The sequence below is a fragment of the Vespula pensylvanica genome, chromosome 6, assembly GCF_014466175.1.
Source record: "Vespula pensylvanica isolate Volc-1 chromosome 6, ASM1446617v1, whole genome shotgun sequence".
Taxonomy (NCBI): Eukaryota; Metazoa; Arthropoda; class Insecta; order Hymenoptera; family Vespidae; genus Vespula; species Vespula pensylvanica.
Window position 1 is genome coordinate 8,108,345 of NC_057690.1, and position 23,637 is coordinate 8,131,981.

A 23,637-nucleotide genomic window follows, 5' to 3' on the forward strand; every position below is an offset into this window, starting at 1 on the left:
TGTGCAAGCGTATTACCGTAGGTTGTAGAACAAAGAAAGAAAGAAAGAGAAACGAAAACAAGAAATGTCAAAAAATTATCAAATCTCAAGAAAAATATCAATCAAAAATAAAAAAAAATAAAAAAAGAACGAAAGAAAGATAGCCGAATATACATATTTTTGTCACGTGTTGCATATAATCCTACTAATTTATCTATAAATATTCAACATAGTCGATAATTTTATGAACGACGATTCTCTGCGATTGTTGGGAAATATGTTGTTTAACAGAACATTAATAGCACAGATTAAGTTCGTGAATAATAAGTAGGAAATTTTCTATATAAAAATTTTCGTCATTCTATACGAAAGATCTAAACAATAATGAATTAATTATATATAATTCATGAAAAACGTTCGATTAAAGTTCTTCGTAAAATTTGTTAAATATTATCAATGAATTCGAAAGAACGTAAAACGACAAACTTAAAAAGAAACAACGACGAGCAAATAAAAACGAAATATTGAAAAACAAAAAAAAAAAAGATAGAAGAAAACAAATTAAAAAAAAAAAAAACAAAAAGAAATAAAAAAATAAATAAATAAAAGAAAAGAACAGAATGAAATGAAACACGCGTGTAAATTCGAAAGTTAGTTCCGAAAAGTTGAACGAGCGAACGCGCAAGAGTTAGGAAAATTTAATTCGCTCTTTTCCACGATTTTCCCTGATTTTTCTCGAATCACATTTTTCTCTATTATTATATTCCATTGTTGTCCATGTATGCACGTACCTCTCTAACTTTTTCATTGCACTGGGTAGTAACGTAACGAAGTTATTTCACCGGTCTTCTCAAGAACGTATAGTGTAGGTATTTCTGTACATAGGAATACTCTAGAACGAAAAATACTTTACCCGTACCTCGTTTTCATTGACATTGTGATTTATCCAAAAAGACTTGTCCACGTTATTTTTATTCTCTCGACAAGTTCCTAACGAAAGTTATGAAAGTTGACGAATTATTTTTCATTCGTTAAAACGAGATGCAACTCTTATACCATTCTCTCCCTCAACGAATCATTCTTCAACCAGCCATGGACGTTCTCATTATGAATATTAAAAAAATCGAATATCAAAGAACGCAAGAAATTTATCCGTTGATAAAATTAATATCACGTTTCAATTAAGTTTGGATTTACGAAACGGATAATATAAGATACTTGGAAAGTTAGCTAGTTATTCTTGAAAACTGCTATAGATCAAGATTTCGCTTAATTTAGTAAACGACAGACCGAGCGAATAAGAGGCCAAGAGAAAGAGAAAGAGAAAGAGAAAGAGAAAGAGAGATAGTAGCTGTCGTAGAACATGCAAACGATCAAATTCCTTTCTCGTGAACTTCATTATTAAGTTATTAAGTACGTAAGTGTACTTAGCATAAATTTCTATCTCCGTTTTCCCAGCCACCGATGTTGGTGATGGTGATGATAAATGTATGATGGTTGTAATGGTGATGATGATGGTGTTGGTTACGAAACAGTGACTGCGCGAACGAATGATAAATTTAGACAATTGAAAATAACATTTCCATCGATTTAAAATAAACCCGAAAAATATTTCAACGGGAAATACATATCTTACGATGCGAACAAATAACTGCAATGTGATTTTTTTTAATCTTTTTAGATCGTCAAACGATATCGATTCGAAAAAAAATATTCCAAAGAAATAGATTCGTCCGTTACAAAAAAAAAAAAAAAAAGCACGAATGTGTTCACTTCGGTAAATTAAAAAAAAAAAAAAGTGATACTAATATAATCTTTTCTTTTTACTCAATCGATCGATCGATCGATCGTTTGAGAAGATATTTTTCTTCATTAGAATCAAGTACCCTCTTGGATCCTAATTTCCGGCTAAGCCACGATTTAACCCTCGCACAGCTTCCGTTTACCTTAACCGTACGATTACCAGGCAGCATTGGTAACGTCGGTTAAAGCGTGCCCAAGGATCTCGAACTAAGCTTCTCGATATTAATTATTCCTCGGCATACCTGTTCCGGCTTATCAACTGGTGCGTGACGTTGTTCCGATCGAAAAGTGGAGTATGGATCAGATCCCTGCAAAATGCAAAATGAAACGAAAAAGAAAGGGAAAAGAGAAAATAAGAAAGAAAAAAAAAATAGGAGGAGGAGAAGAAGAGACAGAAAACAAAAATAAAAATAAAACGAAAAGCGAATAAAGAGACCAAATGAACGAACGTAGAAGAAATTAATTTAAAAAAAAAAAAAAAAAGAAAGAAAAAGATTAAAAGAAAAGTAAGCCACGGATATTCCCTTGAAATATGACACTAGCCTCGTCGTGAATTAATAGGGAAACTAAAGGTTGAGATAACGAAGATGGAGAGAGAAAGAGAGAGAAAGAGAAAGAGAGAGGGAGAGAGAGCAAAGTCTGCTGTTAGTTTCTTACTACAGTAGTTGCAAGCACGTTTGAGGCTTCGCGTAAGCCTCGAGTGTAACTATGGCATGTGAAGAGAAGCATCATTAGTTAGCTCGACTCAAGTGAAGGGCCTTCTTCCTCCCTTCCTACCCTTCTTCTTCTTATTCTTCTTATTCTCCATCTCTACCTTCTTCTCGTGTTCTTCTTTCCCACTTTTCTCCCTTCTTTTTACCACTATCTTCGACTACCCTGAAATATTCCCTGAAATGTATTACCTCTTTCTCACTTATTCACTCTTTCTTCAACTCTCTCACCCTCTCTCTCTCTCTCTCTCTCTCTCTCTCTCTCTCTGTCTCTGTCTCTGTCTTTCTTTCTCTTTCTGTATATCGCTATCTCTCTTATTCTCTTTCACTTTTGTTTCCTTTTCAAACATTTCTCAAAAGCTATGCTCGCAATCAGGTCTCGTATCGTACCAGCCGACTCTCGATTAGTAATTAACGATGTAATTTAAACGAAGCTCCCTTTTGATCCGCTGATCCTCTTCCAGAGGATCATTAAATCTTTCGAAAAGCGCTTTGACGCCCATTTATAAGCATATATGACGTTAAGTCTGTATTATATTTTCAATAATAATAATAATAATAATAATAATAATAATAATAATAATAATAATAATAATAATAATAATAATAACAATAATAATAATAATAATAATAATAGTGATAATAATGATGATGATGATGATAATATGATGATGATGATGATAATATGATGATGATGATGATAAACAGCTATTAAAAATTATAGAAAGTACCACAAATTGATAATGAAAATGGAAATGTATGCTATTACATTGCAAATAATTATATTGTATATAAATAATGAAATCTAGAAAGAAAGAGAGATATTGATAAAATATTTAACCACGAAATTCTTGAAATATTATACCAACAAGAAACATATAAATATTTCGACATCGAATAAAACGTAAGAGTAAAGAAAAAAAGAAAAAACGAAATAAAAAGAAGAAACAAAAAGGAAGATATATAAAAATAAAATACATGTTAAAAAACGAATATGGAACCAGGTTAAGCTCCGTAACTAAAATCAAATTAAATTTGCGTGACATACTTAAAGCGATCGATACTTTTGCAATACCAATTACCAATTCTATCGTATATTATTGGAATAGTATAATGGACTAATACAGACCTGGAAAAAATGAAAGATCTTAATAGATCCCAAATTAACGGGAAATAAGCAATTACATTTTGATTCGTGTACGGAATGAATAATAAATCAACAGAAAGTAAATAAAAAATGGAAGTGATTTGATAGATCTAAAAGATCTACATACAGCACAATAAACGTGTTAACGAAATATTTTAAAGAAAATAACGCACAATTACAGGCAGCATAATAGTATTATCGATGTAAGCCGATAAAAGCTTACACACCACTAAATCTATCTTAGTGGTACATATTGCACAAGTTCCACAGAAAATATAGAACATAATTCAATGAAAGAAAATAGCACGATCAAGAAGGAATATAGGTAGGAAACATTATAAATATTATAAAAATGTCATAGACAATAACATCAATAAAATTACTAACATAATAATTCGTTCTAAAGAATGAAATATTCCTGAAAACGTTATGGTCTTATAAAGGGTCAGGTAATTGCTACAAAAGAAAAAAAAAAAAAGAAAAGAGAAAAAGAGAGAAATAGAAAGAGGAAGAAAATATAGAAAATATATAATGATAAAAGGTTGAACGAAAAGAAATTAGATACATGCATTAAATGTCATCAAACACAAGAAACAATGGACCATATAATAACAGGATCTAAACTAATAGTAGCAACGGATTATATAAACAGAAATAATAATACAGCGGGGGAAAAATAATTCACCGGGCGCAAGTAGCGCAAAAATACGACTTAAATCCGGACGACCCAACGTACTACAAGTATAAACCACGGATAATAATTAAAAATAAAAACTACAAACTATACCGGGATGATATCGTATATACAGGGAAGAAAAAAAGAAAACGATATCGCATAAAAGACCAGATATCGTGCTGTGAAATAAAATGTGAAATAATTACTCCTCTTATAGATATATCGATACCAAATGATACAATATATTAATAAACATTCGAGAGAGAGAGAGAGAGAGAGAGAGAGAGAGATAAAAAAAAAATAGAAAAATATAATAATACGAATGCAAATAAAAATTCAAAGAATATGCCAATGGAAAGAAATAATAATATCATTCATTATCTCGATCATTGGAATCATCCCACATTCGTTCGCAAACCATCTAATTCAACTCGATTTACAACACGCGATGTACATATCAGAATACGATAAGGTAATAATTTTAAAAACAAACGGAAATTCTTAAATCAATAATGTACACACACAATAGCAATGTCTGAATGGACTTGATAATACCCCAATCTATATCAGAGACTATCAATTAATGAAATACTATAGTTGCTTAAACGAACATAATTATAATAATAATAATAATAATAATAATATTATTATTATTATTATTAATAGCAGTAATAACAAATAATAAAAAGCGATATTTTTTAAAGAAAATACAATAATTAAGTAACACGTGATCTTTTTTCCACGTAGAAATTAAAAATAACAATGTTTATAATTATTTTACTACCATTTCACTGTTATTTTATACGAATATCGTGACGAATAATTACGTTTTAGAATGCTGCAATATAGCAAAATCTTTCGTTTCGGAAGGTCGAAACTCGTGTGTTCTCTCTCTCTCTCTCTCTCTCTCTCTCTCTCTCTCTCTCTCAACGCGTGACTTTCCATCACGTTTTCCATTTTAATTGGAATTTCATGTTTATATACAACGAGAATAAACAGTCGCTAGTGAGCTTTTACGAGTCTCGTTCCGTATTCGTCGTTCTCATGGCGTTAAACTGAATATTTCTACAAAGTCGTTGACATTTTTTTCCCCGTACTAGCCGGCTTCCTTTCCTTTTTCATTTCATTTCTTTTTATGAAACTAGACATTCCATAGTATTTCAATAAAATCGTTCTCCCACGATATCCTCCCTCCACAGCCTACCACCTACTCACCTCTGACCTATTTTTCTTTTTTTTCTTTTTCTTTTTTGATTGCTTTCTTCTCTTTTTTTTTTCTTCTCTTTTCTTTCTCCCTCCTCCTGCCGCCTCAAAAAAAAAATAAAAAAATAAAGAAATGAAGAGGAGAAAAAAAAAAAAAAAAAGAGAAAAAAAGAAATTGCTAACGATCGAGCGTTATTTAACGCAGTTCAAATCAAGTAATATTGAATCACATGGTAACACTGGCCAACAAAAGAATCGTACAGGATGAATTCATCGTTGAATTCATAGTAGATATGTGAAGCATCGCGTTAGCACAATAACGGAACCGATATTTGCTTCTCGCACACGACATCGAAACGACGACGTCATGATACTCTAGCTCTTCCACTCTCTGTAGTAGTTGCTGCGAATGCAGTTTGACAAAAAATAGCAGAAAAAGAGAGAGAGAGAGAGAGAGAGAGAGAAAAGAATGTAGAAAACGTATGCCAAGTGGAACTTTGTAACGCCATGTAAGATCACGATGCAACAGAGAAAGCTTACCACAGAAGCTTTTATTTTTCACGCTCTTTTCCCTCTCTCTCTCTCTCTCTCTCTCTCTCTCTCTCTCTCTTTCTCTCTTTCTCTCTTTCTCTCTTCTTGTTGATCTTCGTGCTTTTTATATCGAAAAATACATAAAAGAACGTAGGTAGACGTATGTACAGTACGTATGCAGCAAGATTTCTACTTTGAAAAGATCTCTATTTTCTTTTTTATCATCTACGGTTTCTTCTTGTAAATACTTGTTATAAATGTTCGTCCTTTAAAATATGAGAAAAACTTAATTAAATATCATTATCCGTTCAATGATATTAATTAGGAAATTAACTAACTGGGTATGATGAAAAATAGTAATTGACGTGAGCATTGATGGGCAAATAATTGACAAAGATATTCGTCAAGTATAACAAGTAGAAAAACTGTTGAAGTGAGATGGATAAAAGGAAAGGGAAATTTCAATGATACATGTTCACAAATCGATTCTCGATCTCCCTGACGATTGAGAACCGAGACAATGGGTACTATGACGAGAACAAGGCGCCTCTGGCGAAACGTTTCTCTCTTGATTCCCAACGATCGTACTGTATGTACAAAACTCACTCATAATTGGCAGACTATCGAACGAATGAACTGTCGGGCAAAGTAAACGTTTAATTGAAATTGGCCAGGCCATCGATACGCATTCAGCCGACGGCTTCAACGAAATTCGATGTTGGAGAAGCCGTAGGGTTCCCACATCTATTTTTTTCTTTATTTTTTTATCATTTTTTTATTATATATATATATATTTTTTTTTCTTCTTCTTCTTCTTCTTTTTTATCCATTTTTGTTTTAATTTTCATTGTCATTCTAATTTTCATTTTCCTCCCCGATAGGAAATTTCATAAACGAACTAGCTAGCGAGCTAACGTCGCTGGAAAATGAAAAGAGAAAAAAAAAGGAAAAAAAGAAAAAAGATAGAAAGAAAGAAAGAGAAAAGAGGAAAAAAAAGTAAAAGAAAAGAAAGAAATAGAAGAAATGTTTCCTCCGGAACGGTCTTCGATTTTGAAAGCTGTTATTCGTTTCAAACTCTTCCTTTTAAATTGAACTTCGTTCACGAACGAAGTACTACAGCGTTCCTTTTTTCTTCGATAAGAACGTTGCTGATAAAGGAACACGAATGGTTTTCTCCTTTCATGCGTGTTTCGCGATATTTGAAAGATATGTATATGTACGAACACTTTGATACTTGCATGGCACACCATCGAATAGCCGAGTTCTCATAAAGCAAGAATTCTATTATATGAATATAGAAAATTCTAGACGGACTTGAACTAAATCGCGCTTGCTTTATCAATGTCATAAAAAATCGTAAATATATTTATTACACACACACACACATATGTAAAATATATATATATATGTAAAATATAATTTATATAATATAAAATAATATATGTAGGTGTGTGTGTGTGTGTGTAGATATTTATCTATATAACGAAATAAAAAAAATATTTTGTAAGAAGTAAAAAAATGAAAGAGAAAGAAGAATAATCCAAGCCTATTTAGTAACCCGCAAAATAAATGGTAAAAGTAATCATTAAATAAACAGAAAGAGAGTACCCGTTAGTAATGAACCGCGAGCTTAAGCCGACGGTAATATTCAGCATTTCGTAATTATAACAGTCGGAGCATAGCCTAGACCGCGGTACGCTCACTTTAACTTGCGAATTCGTAATAAGTGCTACAATGAATTACAGTAATGCTCCGGTTATCACGAACAATGAACTTATACTTCGTGGCTGAGAAACGTGCTCGTTATTAAGAATGATTTCGCAAAGTGCGAGAGAAAGAGTTTTAACATCCTTACATAGATAGAGTTTTAAAGATATGAACGAATTCTTTAATCCCAAAGGATACTACTCAAACTTATCTTAAAAATTCGGTTTCCTTTATCGTAGTTATTTACTTACTTATTTTAAAAGCAATATTTTCGTGTTTTATCTTTCTCAGATAAAACGTATGTATGTATATCAATTTACTTTTGATCGTTGACATAAGAAAAACAATATATATATATATATATATATATATATATATATATATATGTATATTATATAAATATTATATATATGTATATATATATATAATATATATAAGAAAGTTGAGCTTTTTTCACGAATCATAAAATTGGCATAACTTTCTGAAATAAATTCGTAGAGATGTTTCTATATTCGAGTATTAAATTTCAAGAAATAGAAAAACGATAAGAAGAAAAGAAATCTATATTTACTCACCAGTCAATTGAGGCCGACCAGCATTACTACTGACGACAGTTTCTTGGGTCAATCGATGATGCGTTCTGCAGCGGTAAGTCATCTGTGCATCCGTCCGGGTAATATTGATTATCATCAGTTCGCCACTCGGAAGCATGTGATATTTACCATCTACAAACACACATCAAACTTCGATCATACAATACTCGACAACCTTCTCAAATGATGAGATTGAAATTGGCAATAACGACCAGCTTTATACATAAATAAATAGCAATTAAGATTAAACGTGAAACGTTATAACGATAACGAATAACTAATTAACGATGATACCAACCATCGCCATTTTCGATACTAATGTTTAATTTTTAATGCGATCGATTAATTAATATGTCTCACTTTTTGTTTCTTATTTTTTTCTTATTCTCTTTCATTCTTTTTTTTTTTCTTTTCTTTTTTTTTTTTTTATTTCTCTAAAAACAACACTTTACATTATATCATATTTTGTTACAGTACATTCACATTTCTAATGTAAAATTGTTTCTCTTTTTAATGAAGAGAAACTGCTTCCTTAATATTTAACTTGATTTTCGTATATCAAAACTTAACTTGTAACCTTATCTAAGAAACTATCGATCGAAGCTATCGAAGTAAACGCGGTTATTGATAACTCGAACTATATTATCGAACGGAAGCAGTCAAACTGCTTTCGCGATAGCTTAATCAAACTCGTTTATAATCAACGGAGCAGCCGGCTCGTTAATTGCTCCGTGGCTTAACGCCGCGAACGAAAGCCTGGTCTCTGACACGCCATCGCGAAAATCGCTTCTTTGATATCGATGCGATTAACACGAGATTCCATTTATAGAAGGTGTCATGGAAACTAAACGAGATCCTTATTATCCTTGAATGAATATGCTTCGACTAGATTCCATTTCTTTGAATTTATTAAAAATTCACTTCTCTTTCTCTTTTATGATAATAAAAATTTAAAGATTTGAAATCTTCAATTTAAAAATAACAATAAGAAAGAATTTAATAAATTACGTGGTCTTAACTTTTAAAAGTTTCTTATAAAACTCGTCTGAAAAACATGATACGTAATTACATTTTTAAATACATATATACATATATATAATATATACATATATACATACATATATGTATATATATATATATATATTTAAGATATAATTAAAATAATACTTACCACTAATCGGAGTAGGATAAATATTAAAAGCTGGTTCTTGAAACCACGATGTTACAGTGACGTGATCTCGTACAAAACTGGGCACGTTACAACGCATAAGTACATTGTTGCCGAGGAAACCGCCGGGACTTTGAACTTCGGGATCGTAAGGTTGATTCACCACTGGAAACATACGAAACGTACGATTCGTTTACGAATCAAAGAAAAATCTATGAAAACTGGCAGGGTTGAAGAAAAATAAATAAATTTTCTAAAACAAAATCTCTCTCTCTCTCTCTCTTTCTCTCTCTCTTTCTCTCTCCGTACTTGAAATTCTTTTTACATAAAATATGCAATATGTAATATTTTAGCTGACGGTATGTACGTATAGCTGTGTGTATATATATATATATATATATATATATATATATATATATATATATATATATATATATAATATTGCTGAATATTTCTCTTATTTACACAAGACATGAGGTAAACGAGCCCGATGTAATGAAGTTTCAAAGTAAAATACGAGCTTAGCAAAAGCGTCGTTTGACTTTCGGATCGAAAAGTTCCAATTTTAGACAGACCGAACGGATAAATTATTTCGAGCAATCGATAAAACTATTTTATTCTGGGACCTGAAATTGGTCAATGTTCGAACTTCGTACGATCGATCGACATTATTTCTGTTTAATAAATTTTACGATACACCATCGTTGTGATAACATTAACAATACTATTAACAATAAACTTGATTTACTTTTATTAAATATAACTTTTCTTTTTAAAAATAAAATATATAAGCGTGAGCTTGCACCTTTCTCTCTCTCTCTCTCTCTCTCTCTCTCTCTCTCTCTCTCTCTCTCTCTCTCTCTCTCTGTGTGTATAAACCTGAAATCCATGACCCCGTTAGATACATTGGAAACACGTTAAATTCACCAACCGATTCTCGATTTGGGAATTTGTACGTTCGGTTTCGACACAATAAACGAGCTCGCCGTATTTCCTTGGAAAAACTTTGCTCGGAGAACGAGAACTCGTCATCTTGCTTTGATTCGTGGAAACTTGGATGAAGCTAGTGGAAAATAGTTAAGAAAGAAAAAGTAGAAGAAAGCTCGGAAATTGTGGTACATGAAACGTCCATAGAGAATAAGCTCATTAAAGGTCGAACGTTCGATACGTTCGTTCCTGTCGAAGAATTTGAAATTTCTAGTCACGTGAGAAATTCCATCTCTATCCTAGTATACAAACCTGAAAGAATTAATATAAAAATTTCAATTTATACCGGAGGAGAAACAAGAGAATAAACTCAAACATATATATATATATATATATATATATATATATATATATATATATATATATAAACATATATACTAAAATATACATATGTATGTAAATATATATATAATAACGTAAAAAATAATAACATAAAAGAAAAATATACGAAATAAAAATGGCAAATTATACGAAAAATGAACGAAAGAAATCAAAGAAAAATATACGAAAGAGAAAGGCGAATAAATAACGCGAATAAATAATATTCCTGATAACTTACTACTTTTTATATAAAGAAAACAAAATAAAATAAAAAAAAAGAAGCGAAATAATAATATTCGTAACAGCGTTACTACTTTTTATATAAAGAGAACAAAAAGAAAAGAAAAGAAGAAGAAAAAAAGAGCGAACAAATAACCAAACAGACAAACAAATAAATAGAGAAAGAAAGAAAGAAAGAAAGAAAGAAAAAGAACAAAAACATGATTAAACTAATGAAATAAAGATCGAGAAACATCGAAAGTGGTTGAACGCGTGATTTTCGCGACATTCCAGTACGTCCCTGAGGGTAAGGAACGCGAGTTAATGGTCTCCGCGGCACGTTGCAATAAGGGCATACCCGAGAAGAAAAAGAGAACGAGAGAAAAAGAAAAAAAAGTTGTTAAGTGGTGGCAAGGGTGTAAGGCAAAACGGAGAACATGGATAGTACGGATTAAATCCGACTGACGACGACGACGACGACGACGACGACGACGATGACGACGATGACGACGACGACGACGTTGACGAGGACGATATTCTTTTTGCTATCCTGTAGCATACGTTACTTCGACGGAATGAACTTGACGCCTTGGTTGAAAGCTTGGATAATAGTAAACGAAAGTAGCAAAAGAGTATATGAAGTATGAAAGAAACAGAAGATATACAAAGAGAAAACATGGTTCTCGTAATTAAAAAATTTCTAAAGAAAATAAGAAGGTGAAATGGTATGTGTGAAGGTCGATGCTTTTTAGTTATTATCCGTGGTACCTCCAAAGGATGGATTTACTTTAAAGACGAGAGAAATGAAAGGAGAGGAAGATTCTTAATAACGAATGAAAGAGATTGAAGTTTTCTCGTTTTTGAATCTAAGGAATGATGGAACGATAAGAAACGATATGATTATCTCAACAAGTTATTTTAAAAACTGTACATCCATGAAACATTAAACGATCTTAAAATGGAGTCGTTTAGGAAATACAATCTTCAAAAGGGTAACAAAGGGAATCGTATATCGATATAACAAAGGGGAACAACAGACACGAATTTTCGAAAGGTTCTAGAAAAACCTTCTTAGAAAAATAGATGGGTAGAAGGTAGAAAATTCGGAAAGGTTGGCCCTATCTTATCGAAAATCTCAACGGTGTTCGAATCCGCCCCTGAGCTGACAGTTCACGTAAGTTGATGGTCTTGGTTGAAAGGTTGGTAAGAAGAGAAAGAGAGAGAAAACGAAAGAAAGAAAGAAAGAAAGAAAGAAAGAGAGAGAGAGAGAGAGAGAGAGAGAAAGAAAGAGAAAGGGAAAGAAAGAGAAGGAGAGTGGAAAGGAGATTGGAATAAGAACGTGTAGGAAACTTGTGTGTTGTAAATGCGTGTGGTCGTTGCAAGTTTGTGTATGTATCAAGAGAAAGAGAGAAAGAGAGAGAAAGAGAGAGAGAGAGAGAGAGATGTAGAAAGGAGAGAAATACGAAAAGCTGAAGGAGAACGGGTTGAGAGAAAGAGAGGTACGAAAGTGTGAGAGAGAGAGAGAAAGAAAGAGAGAGAAGGGAGAAGGGTAGAAAGGGGTGGAGGGCAAAGTGTGTGGTAGCGTGTAAGGGTTGGCTCTGCAGCCCGTTTCGAGAGTCAGCAGAGCGAGGCACTCAGACTCTAGAATGGGGTAAAAACTCGGTGAGTTCGCCTCTGCTTCTCTCCTCTTTCCTCTCTATGCCTTTTCCTCCACCTCTTTCACCTCCTTCCTCTCTACCTCTTCCTCCTATTTCTCCTCTTACTCCTTCTCTTCTCTTCTCTTCTCTTCTCTTCTCTTCTCTTCTCTTCTCTTTCATCCCGCTAGCTCTTTCCGTATCGCAAGCGACGGCTCTCGGTTACGCGGCAACCAAGCTGAGCATGAACTCGGCAGACGTCTCGTGGCAGGTAATATTTACAAACCATGAAACGCGCGTAGAGAGACGAAGACCTTTCGGCCGAAAACCATCCCCCATCTCTCTTTCTCTCTTTCTCTCTCTCTCTCTCTCTTTCTGTCTATCTATCTATCTATCTATCTTTATCTTTCTACCTATTTATCTATCTCTCTCTTTCTCTCTTTCTCTTTCTCGGTTTTCGACTCTCATCCTGCTACAATATCCATCCACGAGCATCCTGGCAAAAGCAGAGAAATTTCGTGCGTTGGCAAGACTTCGTTCGTTCCTTCCTTCCTTTTCTCCTCAGATTTCTTTCCCTTTTATTTTTTTCTTTCTTTCTCTCTCTCTCTCTCTCTCTTTCTCTCTCTGCGTTCGTTCGTTCGTTCGTTCCTTTCACCCTCCCTCCCTCCCACACTCCCTTCTTTCCTTCCTTCCTTCTTTTCTTTTTTTTCGACAAGTCGAATTTACGAGACGAGAGGAAACTTCTCGAGAAACGGTTTTTATTTTGCATATATACATAAATATATTGTATATATATATATGTATATATGTATATATATATATATATATATATATATATGCTGAGATACAGGGACGTTGCAATTGCATTTCCATTTTCATTAGCGCTGTTATATTTGAAAGAACGGCCGCAAAACGAGTGGAGAGGAAACTCGAGAATGCGACGATGAAAAGAAGAAGAGTGCAAAAAAGGGTGTGAGGAGGGAGAGGAGAGGGGATGAAAAAGGGACGAAGAGAGAAACGAACTCGTCGTATAAACTACCATGTGCTTTTACATTATACGTGTAGATTCATCCATTTCGTCGAGCGTGACAACGATCTTCTAAAAGAAAACGCGGAAATTAACTGATAATCTATATTTTTAAGCTCCATTGTGAAATTTGTTTTCGAGAAGGTACGTCGCAAGGAATTTGTCTCGTTTGATTCGTACCAACTTACAAATACTAGACAATACTAGACACATTACGGTCATTGAATTTCTTAATGGAGAACGTAGAAAAAGAAAAAAGTAAAAAAAGAAATAAATACATTATGCACCAGCAAAGAATAGGAATAAGATAGCTTAAAGAATACGGACGTGAGGCGTTAACCGAGTCAGAAAAATTGTCTCGTAACGTTCGACGACGCTGTCGTTTGCAGTTTCGCATCGTAATGCGCGCGTGCATACGTAACTTGCAAGTCGATCTTTCTTGTCGTCGTCGTCGTCGTCGTCGTCGTCCTCGTCGTCGTCGTCGTGGTTGTCGTAGTGACGACGATTTTACGTGAGAGCGAAAGAGACATGCTTATTTCATTTGTCCTCTTTCTTTCTATTTTTTTTTCCTGTTTATTCTTTTTCTTTTTTTTTTCTTATCCTTTCCTTTTTCTTTTTTCCCTTCTTTCTTTTACTGCAACGAATAATGACACGTATTCACGATAAGCGGTTAAATCGTTCTTGTATTTTAGTATTATTTTGAAATATTCCGATTTAACTGATGTAAAATTGATTAATCTATTATTTGATAATAGCTGTTACTATAAGTACATATATATATATATATATTTCTATATAATTACATAATTTTCGATAGAGAATAGGACACGCCTCGTTTCAACGACGAAACGAATTTTCCTCTGTAGGTAATCTAAATTACTACTGCAACGGAATATTTAATCTCCTTCCAATCACGCTTCCAGACAATCGAATCTGGAAAAGATGAAACTTTCTTCCCCGAGATGTAATCTCTGCTGTCGAGGAAAACGACCCAATTTTTCAACCTGCAAAATCGATATGGAATCTTCTAAACGAGTCTCGACATGATTTTCAATGAAAATCTTTTCATTTTAATACCATTTTCATTGCTACATTTCTTCGAATTAATTAAACGAACAAAATGATCTATTTGAAGTATCAATACTATTGTCTTCCAAAATTTCTATTCGATGTAATGAAATTCGCTCGTGTATACGTCCATTAACATCGATCGTAATTCTCTAAAGTTCATTATATTACTAAATAATGTTTCGAATGAGCACGAGCGATAAATTTCAAATATCACTTTAGGTTCATCGAATTCAATATAAGGAAGAATATACAGAACAGTTTGAAATAAAACGTAGGGAAAAAACTTGTTCGCTCTCTCTCTCTCTCTCTCTCTCTCTCTCTCTCTCTCTCTTTCTCTCTCTTTCTCTCCCGTTAAAGGATCAGTAAAATTAAAAGTTCCACTTCTCGTTTCTCTTGAACACACATTTTCTACCTACCGATATGAAACCGTTCGATTTGTAAAGGAGAAAAAATTGTTTCGAATATCTAGCCCGAAGCTACGTAACACGATATATTGTAGGATGTACATTCGGTCCATTCGAAACGAACGTGACGTAAAATTTGGTGTTTTACGAAACGTCCTTGAAAAAGTAGCGGAGGCTATGCAAAAGAAAGAAAAAAAAAACACTCACACACACGCACACACAAACAACAACAACAACAAAAAAAAACAAAATCAAGCTAAAAACAAAACGTAGAGTAGGACGAGTTTTAGAAAAACTAGTGGAGGATGTTGTTCGAGGAAAAAGGGAGGAATTTGAACATTATCCACGAAAACTCTCGAGCGTGATACTGCGACGCCGTAAAAGTAAATATTGCAGAGTTCCGTGAGCTTTTTATTATATAAATGTCCTCCCGCGGTCGTTAAACTTCTTCATTTTCTACGGAGTGTAGGGTCGAGTGAGTAACTTTCAGTCGACGCTTGTCTTAAATAGTATCTCTCGTTCGTCGACCTTCACCCTCTCTCTCGCTCTCATCTAACCCCCATAAAGTCTACAATCATCAGCGTTGTTTTTCAAGACTTTCGAAAGATCCTCCTTTTTTCTTTTCTCTCTTTCTTTTTTATACGTATATATATATATATATATATATATATATATATACATAATTTTTTTATTTTCGCGTTTAAGGAAGAGAGACGAAACGTGGATTCTGGTAAATCGTTTACGCTCGATGTTCCATGAAAATTATTGTTGAAAAAAAAAAAAAAGAAAGAAAGAAAGAAAGAAAGAAAGAGAAAAAGAAGAAAGGAAAGAAAGAAAAGAAAAAAGAAGAAACCAAGTGATTTCATTTATTTATAAATTGTCGATCTCCCTACCATTCCTTCTTTCTTTTCTCTTTCCCCTTAAAATTCTTCTTTCTCTTTTACGAAGGAAACTAAGGCACTTTTCTTAGCCCGTAGCGTAATTTCGTCTTCCTTCGAGGGATAGAACCTTAATTAACTTTTTTTTTTCCTCAATGCGAACACAGACGTCTTTGACTCCCACGGTTGACCGCATTTCATGCTCGACGTAGAACCGTTGCGTAAATTTATCGTAATTCATGGAAGAGAGGGTGAATTACGTAACAACCCTGCAACGTAATGGCTTTCTCCTTTCTCCGATGACTTAAATTGTAATTAACTTTGACGTATTGCGAGGAAGAGGAGTGGGGAAGGGAGAGGGGGTGTGGTGGTGATAGGGGTGGAGATGGGTAGGGGAGGGGAAGAGGTATGAGTGGAGATGTCGGTAGGTAAGGCAATACCAAGAAATACGTTCTAGATCGAATTTCAATTTCCTTCCTTAGAAAAAGAAAAATAAATCGTAAGGAAGTAAACGTATTGAATTGTGGCGAAAGTCACGAAGAAAATTTCATTCTTGCCGTCGAAACCGTTAAGTTAACGAAGACCATTAATTATCCGTTAAGTTAAGTAGAAAGAAACGTTTACCACTTTCGTAGTATGACGAAAGAGTAAGAACTCTTAAAGAAACGTTTAAAATGAACAAAGTGAGACAACTTTAACGGGCTGAATCTTTCACGAAAAAGACGTAAGTAGTACTAGTTCCGTTTATTCTTGAGAAAGAAACGAACATCGGTTCGTATCCTATAACTTCGTTTCACTCGGAAAGACTACGACGACAACGAAGACAACTACAACGACGAGAACGACGACGACGACGACGACGACGACGACGACGACGACGGCGACGTTTGACCTTTCACTCGAAATACAGACACAACCTCCGACTTGTGCAAAATTCAAAGTGGTACATGGTAAAGGTGGAAAGTAACGTTTGCAGCGGGCTCTTTTCACGATTGCACGTACCTAAGTAAACGTAGAACGTATAACATAGAAATACCTATGTGTTGGTAGTTCTACTACGTAAACAGAAAGTAACATATGTCACGTATTTCGTGAGAGTGACACGTATCGAGAGTAAGTATAGGTAAACTTGTAGATAGTGAAGATATATATACGCACACACACACATATATATATACACATAAATAAATATATATATATATATATATATATATATATATATATAAACACGTGTCCAGGCAAGAGACACGTTCAAGTAGAACGGGATGGATATGAAAGGTAGGTACGTACATACATACATACATACACAGATGTTTTTGGTCGAGAATCGAGATTACTCTTGACAGGAGGAGGATGCTGGATGTCTCAGAGAACGTACGAAAGCGGAAACGTTGTTCCATTGTTGCGTTACTCGATTCCAATCTCTCCTCTCTTCCCTTGCTAGTCACTATCCCGTATACACGTTATACTACAAAAGATATATCTGAGCATGCGCGAGCACGTAATCATATCCATTTTGCTTCGAGGAATACGGCGTATCCGGTCGGAAGAGTTTTCTCCAAGAAGGCGTAGAAGAAGAAGAAGAAGGAGAAAGAGGAGAAAGAGGAGGAGGAGAAAGAGGAGGAGTTGGAGGTGAAGTAGGAAGGAGCAGAAAGGAAAACGGGAGAGAAAGAGAGATAGAGAGAGAAAGAGAGAAAGAGAGAGAGCTGACGCGGCAGAGATATCCTCAGCATGAATCTGAAAAGGTATGGGCTGCGTTCACGCGACGATGATTTACGGGCGTATTAGGTCGATAAGATATCTTCCGGTTCGTTGACCCGGCGGAAGCTCTATTTTTAAGGCGTCTCGCGACCCCCTTTTGCTCCATTTATCGCACCGCCGTACTTCCACTTTTCGTATCTCCATCCCTTTCCTTTCCTTTCCTTTCCTTTTCCATCCCTTTTCGAAACTACCCTTCTACCTCTTACTACCCTTTTCCTCCTTACTGAATTCGCCCACCGTGTCTGTGTGTTTCTATCCGGATTGGCCAATCGGACGTAAGGAAGCGATCACGAAGAATTCTCTCTCTTTCTCTCTCTCTCTCTCTCTCTCTATCTATCTATCTATCTTTCTATCTTTCTATCTCCTTCTTTCTTTCTTTCTTTCTCTCTCACTATCTCTCTTTCTCTCTATCTCTATCTCTTTCTCTATGTCGTCCGTTTGGTTCACTCCATCGATAAAAATATAAAAACGAATCGAATCTTGCGAAAGCTTTCGCGTTCTTTACGATTCAGGATCAGGTACTCTAGAAGAAATTGATGTCCTACGATTTAATCGATATTAGGAATAAATCTAGTCAAATTTAGTTGGATAGGATGGATTTATTCGAATTAGATATATACGTGAAAAGGAAATATACGAAGAAATAATTACTCGATCGTTCGAATTTGATTGAAAGAAGCCACTAAGGTCTTTATATGAATTTCCTTTCTCTCTCTCTCTCTCTCTTTTTCTTTCTTTTTCTTCGAATCAAAGAGAAAGACGTGGTACGCATCGATAATCTAATTCACGATATTCCGTCTTTTCAGTCAAATATACTCTTCGACACGATTTGATATTGCGACAGAAATTCTTCAGCTACTTTACGACAAATAAATTCATGCTTCAGCTTCGAAATAAAACGAACTTGATCGCGTATTTTCTATATATATATATGTGTGTGTGTGTGTATGATATATAACACTACATTTGTATATACATATATATATATATAGATAAATATACAAATATATAGTCCTATATATACCTATCTACCTATATACCTAACATCACCCAGATGCATCTTTCATCGAGTCGAGAATGATACGTGATATAGATAAATATTTCCATATCACGGTCGAGGCCTCCATCAATCAGAAAATATACGTTACTCGTGAAGAAAAGAAGAGTTTCTTTCGTTCCGATAAACGAAAGCTTTCGAGTCGGCGCGGATCCAAAGATCGATGGCTCGAGGCCAAATATGGAACGGGAGGGTAAGTTTGAACAGGACGATTAACACAGAGAAACGATTTAATTCGTTGCCGAGTTCGCTATCTTGATAAAACGTAATCACGAAGTACAGAGAACCTGTCGGACCTGTGGAAAAAAAAGAAATGTATCTTTTTCGACGTGTATTTTTTCTATCTCTCTTTGTCTCTCTCTCTCTCTCTCTCTCTCTCTCTCTCTCTCTCTCATACTCACTGGCAGTGAAATATGACACGTAGCCGTCAGTCGTTTTAGACGTTGACCCGTTCTACTTAACTTAGACACTTTATCGTCAGATAATTAAATAGTCTGATATTCTCCAACAAAATACGATCCAATCGGTAAACGTTCATCAAAACGAATTCAACTATACCCTCTATTATTTTTCCATCTCGTACCTTTACCCGCATTAATAGTAGTGTAAAAGTAATGTTCGTTCGTTAAAAAAAAAAAAGAATCTTTTTTTCTTTTTTTTTCAATACGGATGAATCGAGGCAGAACGAAAAGGAAAGGAAAAGAGAAAAAGAATCGAAAGAGAAAAAAAAAAAAGAAAAACGGAGGAAAATTATGCTTGGAAATGCTTTGGAGAGAGAAACGGTCTGGCTAACGTTTGGATAACGCGGGGTAACGAGGAAGAAGTTTCACGGTTGGCATGCCTGCTCTGACAGTGACGTCTCTGCTGACGACGGCGCCGACGCTGTTCGCGGCTGAGCACTTATAAATGGCCCAATGGACGTCCTGTCGGAAAGCTTCGGCCTCGAATCCCGGAAAGTGAATCGTCCCATTCCCAAGGACGTGTCGGATGCCTGGTATGTTCGTTATACTGCCTCCATCCGCGCCCAACCAATCCACCGTAGGTGCTGGATTCCCTCTGACCGTGCAGTCTACTCTACCACCGTTCACATTAGTGAACTCGACGCGAGATGGTGGTTCCGACACAAAACTCGGTCCTTGCATCTCGTAAGAGGCGTTACAACCTGGACAAACAAAATAGAACATGATTAGAAATAGTATGAAATTTGGACGACGAATACTATTACAAAAAAAAAAAAAAATTGGATTGCTTTATAAAATATTTGTTATTGATGGTCATGTCAATTTTAATGTCTAAGAATTTTAGTCGGAAAAAGAAAGAAATAAAAGAACAAAAAGATTAACACTTTTCTAATCCAAGCAATTTGAGAAAGAAATTTTTGCGATCAATTCTTCATTAAGTTTATTTTATTTATCGATTCATACCAATACCGATCGATCATCCGACAAGAATCTCAATGGTTTACAATCCGATTCGATTCTACAGTGAATTCCGCGGATATTTCGACGGTAATCCACGTTCTACCACTTTCGCAACTAGAACATCAACCAGCAACCCCATAAACGTATTTATCGCTACGGTAGGAACATAACGAGCCAGAAAACGGTTTTATCACTTAGCTAGCCTGTATCCATTCATTAGCGATGCCTTCAGCCCACCCCAAAGGGACGTGATTAAAAATTTAAAAAGCGTATTTAAGCGACCCAACGAGCAGCCAGTCATCAAGAGTAGTAGCAACATCACGTTGAATTTTTTCGTCCCTCGGTCCGGAGTAATTTCCAAGTAATTTTCTAGAACGCCGCCGTCCTACAGCCATGGACTGTATCGTACCGACACGGGACGTGAACGAAGATAATACGGGTGGCCATAAATCACACATTTAACGCTGAAATTCGCCGGTAATAGGTTCCATAAATGGAGCGCATTGCGTTTCGCCCTTCCTTCCTCTTCGATCCCCACTAACTAAACTCCACGCCTTCCTCCATCCCTGTGTCCGCTATCAGCGAATCCTGTTAACCATTCATCACCCGAGTTATGTTGATTTAAGTAGGAATGCCAAGCCACTCGGATGTATTCGGCATTCCGGCTAGTATTATCCATCTGGCCTGGTCTGGCTTCGTCTGGCCTGGTTGGCCTGGTCTGACCTGGTCTGGCCTGGTCTGTCCTGGCTTAGCCTATCCTAACCGAACGAACTACAGAGAATGTGCATCGAGAACGTGCGACGAATTGCAACCAGGACAATTTCAATGAGTATACCTCAAACTAGGATTACATTGTATTCGTTAACGTTTCTAGAAACGTCCAGAAACGTTCACCAAGGAAGCGACATCGATGAATTATCGATAAACGATTACCTTCCACTCCCACTATTACCCCTCCTCCTTCTTCTCGGCTCTTCTACTAACTCTCATCCCTAAGCGATGTGACGGATGATATTGAAAATTTAATCGGCCGGATAGATACGAGTTTGTAGAGGACGGCAACGTCACCGAAAAAGGAGAGTTAATATGCAAAGCAATAACCTATCTCTTACACCACCATCAACCATACGATGTTATTTGAATTTTCCTCGATAAAATATATTAAACTTTATAGTTTCCCGTTTAACAAGGAAAAATTAAAACTCGAACAAAGTTATCCCCCTCCTTCGAAGAACTACATTAATTCGATTTAAGAACGAATCAAGATCTCTCATATGCTCGAACGTCTATAGTTTCTTATCTTTGTCGGATATCTTCGTCAGATTGTAAAACTACTCGGAAAATGCTGTCTTTGATATTTTTCTACATTTATTATACATATATGTATCTACTATCTCGACGGTATTACGTTTATGCTTAGAAGTGGTTTACGAGCAACTGTCAACGCTTATACATGGTATACCCCTTGAAACATAGCTTTCAACGTGCTACGCATTTTCGTATTACAGCGTACTATGTTATATTAAATTCGTGAGGGCTGTATTCTACCTAATCTTTAAAGTGATTGTTTTCTCCAAGGAGAAAAGCAACCGGGACCTTAGCGTTGCGACAACGACGACGACGACGACGACGACGACGACGACGACGACGACGACGACGACGACAACAGCGACGGCAAGGTATCCTCGTTCTGTCATTCTTCTCTCATGGGACTTTACGAAGTCCGAGCTCTCTCTCTCTCTCTCTCTCTCTCTCTCTCTCTCTCGCTTTCTCTTCCCTTATCTTTTTCATTCCCTTTTTGTTCTCTCTGAACTTTTTTCACTCGGCAATACCTTATGACCTATATCTTCCGATCTCCGTAATAATTTCTTAGCAAGGAGAAAACAAATGGTATACAAGTAAAAAATTAAATTCGTTGTTTCCCTCGAAACGAGGAGAAGAATAAAGAAAGATAGAGAACTCTGTTTTTCTTTGCGGCGTAAAAGTAATTTCATCTAAACGCAAAGTCGGACGTGCGGCATCTTCACGTTTGACGTATTACCTCTATCTCTTTCTCTCTCTCTCTCTCTCTCTCTCTCTCTCTCTCTCTCTTTTCTTTCTTTCTTTTTTTTTTCTTTTTCCCTGGAGCATTTCATGCTGCTCTTTTCTAACACGGTTTATCGAGCAAATAGAAATGAATATTAATTTATCCTGTTTATGGTGATTTAACTTGAAACTGCTCTTTGCTCGAAGACTTAAACGAAAGAAAATTAAAAAAGAAAAGAAAAACAGAGAAAACCTTGTCCTTCTTTTAAATCATCCTTAAAAAAAAAAAAAAAACGAAAAAAACGAAAAGAAAAGGAAGAAGAAGAAGAAGTAGGAAATTAAAGAAAAGAAAAAAAGAGGAAAGAGATCTCAGAAAATGTCGGAAAGGATTGGATAAGAAGGTGGTAAAGAAACGTTCGAGGGATAAAATGAAAAATCGGAAAGAGGAAGGAAAGATAAAGAAAAAAAAAAAAAAAAATAGCAAAAGAAATAAGAAAAACACATCATCGCGTGCGTGGCTCTCGCAAGCGTGCACGCTCGGTTTGCGAAAGGAAGTGCTTGTATTCTCTGATATAATGGCTCGCTCGAGTGCATTTGAAATGCACTGGCTCATCGGAATAGCTAAACAATAGAAGCCACCGAGGAGAAGAGAAGAAGGGAGAGAAGAGACCAAGGGGAATTCAGACGTAGACCTGGCAGCTACTCGAGATATCTCTCTCTCTCTCTCTCTCTCTCTCTCTCTCTCTGTCTATCTCTCTGTCTCTGTCTCTTCTCTTCTCTTCTCTTTGGACGCACTTGCTGATATAGAAAGAGAAGAGGAAGACGCAAAAGAGACACGACGATGGGTTACGCACAGTACAACGTGTTTGTACGTTTCCTGCAGCGTGCGCACGATACGTCGAGTGGACTAACTTTAGTCAACCCTCGACGTCATCGCAAGAGCTTCTGAGGCTGCACACTTCTGCTTTCTCTGTCGTGTAGGCTCGTTCAAAAGACCGAGACAACCGGCCGACGACCATCTGCGTAACGCTTTACGTCAACATCCTTCAGTTCTCTCATTCTTTTTCTTTCTCTCTCTCTTTCTCTCTCCTCTTCTCTTCTCTCTTCTCTTCTTTACCCTGTTCGTTCCTTAAGCGTCCTTGAGAACATTACAGATCTCCCCTTTTCGTGATCATCCACGTGAACCTGTCCACAGTCTCACGAAAAGGGTCCCCATGAAGAAGTTCATCTCTTCCAATTAATCGCTCGATATACCAAACGTGATGTTTTCTAAGATGATGTTCGACCCTTTCTAAAGAAAAAAAAAAAAAAGGAA

General features: G+C 35.6%; 1 protein-coding gene across 5 annotated transcripts in view; it reads right to left on the reverse strand.

The window, feature by feature from the left end:
* Nucleotides 1–23,637, reverse strand: part of LOC122629768 (Down syndrome cell adhesion molecule-like protein Dscam2) — a 124,709-nt gene that overhangs the window by 63,413 nt on the left and 37,659 nt on the right. For all 5 annotated transcript variants that reach the window (XM_043813532.1, XM_043813534.1, XM_043813530.1 and 2 more), the window contains exons 2-4: nt 19,718–20,038; nt 9,521–9,682; nt 8,332–8,481 (exon numbers count right to left, since the gene is read on the reverse strand). In XM_043813532.1, coding sequence (XP_043669467.1) covers nt 8,332–8,481; nt 9,521–9,682; nt 19,718–20,038 — 633 coding nt within the window. The remainder of the gene's footprint in view (nt 1–8,331; nt 8,482–9,520; nt 9,683–19,717; nt 20,039–23,637) is intronic.